The sequence below is a fragment of the Phyllobates terribilis genome, unplaced genomic scaffold (genome assembly GCF_046119375.1).
Source record: "Phyllobates terribilis strain yellow unplaced genomic scaffold, ASM4611937v1 Scaffold_6674__1_contigs__length_42859, whole genome shotgun sequence".
NCBI classification, from domain to species: Eukaryota; Metazoa; Chordata; class Amphibia; order Anura; family Dendrobatidae; genus Phyllobates; species Phyllobates terribilis.
The window spans coordinates 29,462-34,439 of NW_027369416.1; the positions used below are offsets into that span (position 1 = coordinate 29,462).

The window sequence follows — 4,978 nt, forward strand, 5'->3', positions numbered from 1 at the left end:
TTTGTTGTAGCTTGTAATTTCCTCTTCCTTTATCTGATGCCGAGACTCACAATCTCTTTCGAACAAAAAAAATGACTCAGGTGGATTGGTAGATACTCATGCTTCACTGTATCATAGCTTGTGAGCGGGCTCTATCATACATATATGGTACGAGAAATGATGTACCAATGTCCAAACTGTTTTTACCGACTCGTTCATCCATTGTGTCATGCACATTCTTCTTCTCTGTTACCAGTCCTAAATCTCCTATAAAAACCTTTAATCCAAGGAGCTTGCATTACAAAATATACTTATGGGCCTACAATACTTATTCCAACCCGATTAGTGTTATCATGAATTCATTTGTAGTAAAATGTTCATACTCGTGCTCTTTCTCTGCTGTCAATCCTTCTAAACTTAAAATACAGTTCAATCATAATTAATCGGAACAGAAACCCAGGCAAGCAGAGAGAGCTGTTTATACATAGTTTATGACCAACCTATCACTATAAACCCGAAACTTGACAGGGGAAAAAATCAAGACCAGTAGTACATATGATAGAAGATTGATATGTCATCACAGCTGCGGAGGTTCTCACCCAATCAACTCCTAATAACCGGAACGGCAGCATTTCTTAGGAGACATCTAAATCAAACTCCAAGGTCAAAACATGAACTTGGTATATTAGTTCAAGTCTCGTAACTTCACACCCGTTCTTCTGTGAAGAACTGGGAACAACTGCAAGTAGTGTCTTCAAAGACTGCAAGGTAATGATGTAATCTCGCTTAGATAACATACAGTTATACTGAGATAATATAGAGTATCTAAAGAGAAAAACATTCTGGGAATTCACCTTGCATTTAGTGCAGACATTTGACATCCTATCCTAATTAGTACTAATATTACTAACCAAAAAAAACTAAGGATGAGTGCGATAAAGACCAATCTCAGTCAGGGAAAAGGTTTCCTAGAGAACTCTCTAAGACTCATTTCCATAAATTCCTTCAACGACGGGTACAAACTCTAGCTCCTAACTTACTGCACTAATTAAAAATACTTAGCATGAATTTCTTATTCTGGCTCCTAAGTTAATCAACAAGAAACACAAAGAACAATTGTATCTATTAAAAAGCTAATCCAACTTTGCTGAGATCGTATCAAAAGCATTTATACTAAAATAGAGGAGGATTCAGGTCAAAATTATTACCTTTCAGAGTGTGAATACTGCAGTCAGAGAACATTAAACGGGAACCTGGACACTGCTGAAGTATGAGGATATAGCAAACCAAGCATTGATTCTCAAAGTCAATGATAGCATAGTTGGTTATGAACTTCCCGGATTAACAACTGAGAGTTATCAGCAATACACTTGCTATGATATACAATAGAGGGACATAATTCATGTTTTGGCTCTGGTTTCAGCGAACGCAGCTGACTATGTGGGTTTCTAATGACAGAGTCCTTATAAATCTGTTTTGCCGGCTGAACGTGCTTCCACCAGAAATCTGATAAAGCTATCTTCAAAAGCGCCCAATACTCCTCATCTCGGTAAACTCTAAACAAACTGCTTCCATTAACAGTCCAAACGTAAAAATCCATCCAATCCCTATCCATTATCTCCAACAAGCCCTGTGCTTGTGGTACATAGTAAAGAGGAATTCTCTTCCACGGTAAAGCTCTGCTCATATCTCCATCGAAAAAAGGGCATTTGATCTCCAATACACCTCTAGATGGCAAGTCATACACATCTCCATCTGGCGATGCGGCGAGCCAGCTGTCATCATGGTTTTTCTTATCGTGGACTTGGAAGTTGGGAAGAAGAACATCGTTTCCAGTTATCATCTTGTACCTCTCTAATGCTTCCTCTTCCCTTATATTGTTCCAGCAAGTAGCTAGATTGCTAGTGAAGGGCTCAATAGCACCAATTTTCTCTAGCCAAAGCTGAACTCTTCTACGTGATTTTAGCCCAACGGCTCCAGCAAAAGTACTAGCTGTCAGTTTGTTCCTTCTCAGCTCTTGCCAATTCTTGAACCAGTGTTGAAGGCTGCTAGATTGTAATACTGTGTATTCTGACGGCTTGTATTGATGTATGTATCTTCGAAACAGAAGAGATTCCAAATGCTGACAACTGGAAACTGTACACACCAATGTTTGCAACTGATTTTAAGGACATAAGAACTACAAATAGACTATAAGAACTAAGAAATCCAATAATTATCCTATATTCTTATTATTTTTTTCTAGAATTTATAATTCACCTCCTTTGTAATTAATCAACAATCATAATTTGCAGAGAAAGAATAAAATTTTGCAATTCTCAAGAACAAATCTTGTAACTCACTACCTAAATACCTAAAGTGACAATCTTTTCTAAACAAAAATGAAAGGCTAAAATCACATTCTTCAGGGAAGAGAGGAGTATTATTCTTCATACAAAAACTAGACCGAAGGACCGCAAAACCGGACCGGACCGGACCGAAATGACCGGACCGGACCGGACCGAAGGAATTTCGGTCCGGTCCCCGGTCCTAGTAATTTTGAAATTCCGGTTCCCGGTCCGGTCCGGTCCAAACCCGGATAGACCGAATGGACCGAAATAGTTTAAAATAAAACTTGCCTCTAGAATTTTAAAGCATTACAAGGCAATAGTCTTTGCCAAATCAAATGTCAGGCTACACATAAAAGGTAAAAAAAGGAAGAAGTAAAAAACTTTAATTTCTAAGAAGTAAAAAACATTAATTAAAAAGTTGTTCTACACTTCTACAGTCACTTAGCCAGTTCTTATGAAAATATAGTTAATTAAGTTCTATATTTCGACACCACTAAGCACACTGACATATACATAAAACATCAAATTTGTTGTACAATAGTATGGAATTTATTTACAAGCAACAAAAGGAAGTGAGTTAATATTTTTAGAAATTTCCGGTCCAACCGGTCTTTGGACCGGACCAATTCATTCCGGTCCGGTCCGGTCTATTTGTGCAGCCCTAAAAAATAAGAGATTAATCAATTAATCACAGTAAAAAAGACTAGATAGATGTCCCTCTGTTCCTGTATTGCAACATATTTTGGATGAGAAAATGAGGTTTAAATCCTGGATAGCGAACTGCAAGATACTAAAGTTCCAATTATCAAAATTGTAGCAGGAGTTAGAAGAGATTAAGAGAAGAGAAACCGAATTACCTTGGAAGCCTGAAAGAAGCATGCATAGACTGTAAGTGGATGAACTGCAACGAAGATGACCAGTAAGATTTGCGCCCAGCGAGGGCACATTCAGGTGTTGCTAAATCTGTTTTGATGGTCCCCTTCACCTTTTGAAATTGCCTATACGGAAGTATCAATACTACAAGCATTGAAGTTAGATCAAATTGAGCAAACTAAATTTACTTATTCTATTCAGAAGTCACAACATAAATCCAAATTAATCAATAACAGGATTGAATCATGTTTTTTCCCTCTTGATATCATATGTTGAACTAGAGACAATTTATAGCTCATCATTTTTCACAAGCTCATTTGACCAATTACCCTCTCCTCTCCTGTCAAAGCACGTTTTTACTAAATCATGTTTATATTCCCAATTCCAACTCAGTCGACAGCAGGTCACAAATAGAAGTAGTCCAGCTAATATACCCATTAATTAAACAATAGAAGTAGTGAGAAAAGCAAAACATCTTCACCAATTAAATCTTACTATGCACCACCAGCTAACATTTGCATCTAGACTATAGAAGTCTAGAGCAATCAAACAAAGAAATACAAAATGGTTTCATAAATCACAATTAGAACTTAAAGTGAAATTCAGGAAGTCACTCTTTAAAATTGACCCAACAACTAGGCAACGATGAATCACTTACATAATATATACAGGATTCCCAAGCAAAGTAAAATTGAGCAGAAACTTTCAATGTGAGAAGAAATTTGAGCAGTACCTGTCGGGGCCAAGTAGGTAATAGGCTAATCGACGATCCACCGAACCGAAGGTCGTCGACACCGACTCGATGGGTGGGTTGGTTGTTCCGTTACTTAGGATAGAGAAACCAGAGAAGATCAGTAAGGGGAGGGGAGGAGGAGACCAAGCTTCGGCGGGCGGGTGAAACGCATACCGTTGTAGGGTTCTAGGCGGGTTTTAGGGATAATGAATAATGATACACTGTAAGTCTGTAACTATGTGAGTTGCCTCAGAAAAACTATGTGAGTTACACGAACTTTTATTATATCTGTAAAGTCGCACATAGAGTCTCATATGCGTGCAGTGTTATTTCAGGAAAATCGGTAAATTAATTTACCTAATTATTTTTACAACGGTAAATTATAAGATATAAATTTTTAAACAATATAAAAATATGTTATATTTATTTAGTTTGTATGTTTATTCTTAACTCTTTGGCGACATATATTGCTATATTCTTAATGTTCTAAAAAATAAATAAAATTTATTCACGAAACCACTCAATTAAATATTTTTGTAATTTATGTGTAAGAATATTGTGTTTATTTTATTTCGTAGGAAATGAAATGGAAATAATATTTTTATAAATAATGAATAGATTAAAATTTTAAGTTAAAAGAAAATTTAAAGATTGAAAAATAGTTTTATTTCTTCAATTTTAGATGAAAAAGTGTGATTAGAATAAAATTGGTTTATCATATGAGAAATTTGATCAATTTAAATTAGTTGATATATATAATGAGTAGAAGTATAAACAGACATTTATCTATGATTTATGCTTCCATGAAATTGGTATTGCATTTTTTTCATTTCATAGGAATGGAATATGAATAACAATTTTGTAAAAATGAACAGGTTATAGAAAGAAGATGATTAAAAACTTAAAGTAAAAATGCAAGTTTAAAATTAGAAAATAGTTTTTCTTTTTAAAATAGTTAGAATAAAAAATAGAATAAGTTGAATTTATCATAAAAAAAAGGAGAAGGTCAATACACAAATCAGAGTAAGATATTAAATGAATTAAGTTAAATTTATGCACTAAA

The 4,978-nt window shown here is 35.1% G+C and overlaps 1 protein-coding gene across 1 annotated transcript; it reads right to left on the reverse strand.

The window, feature by feature from the left end:
• Nucleotides 1–614: 614 nt before the first annotated feature.
• On the reverse strand, nucleotides 615–3,256 carry LOC141251122 (uncharacterized). The gene is made up of 7 exons (XM_073670242.1): nucleotides 3,167–3,256; nucleotides 2,916–2,970; nucleotides 2,333–2,350; nucleotides 2,239–2,241; nucleotides 1,364–2,115; nucleotides 1,267–1,311; nucleotides 615–785 (listed from the first exon to the last, which is right to left on the reverse strand). Exons 1-7 carry the CDS (start codon nucleotides 3,254–3,256, stop codon nucleotides 615–617), a joined length of 1,134 nt encoding a protein of 377 aa, XP_073526343.1.
• Nucleotides 3,257–4,978: the final 1,722 nt, after the last annotated feature.

Coding starts and splice junctions, on each gene's coding strand:
- LOC141251122 (XM_073670242.1), bottom strand. CDS start 3,256: ATGTGCCCTCGCTGGGCGCAAATCTTACTGGTCATCTTCGTTGCAGTT. Junction 2,971..3,166: donor GCTTCTTTCAGGCTTCCAAG/GTAATTCGGTTT, acceptor CTTATTTTTTAG/GGCTGCACAAATAGACCGGA. Junction 786..1,266: donor ACTTTGAGAATCAATGCTTG/GTTTGCTATATC, acceptor ATATTATCTCAG/TATAACTGTATGTTATCTAA.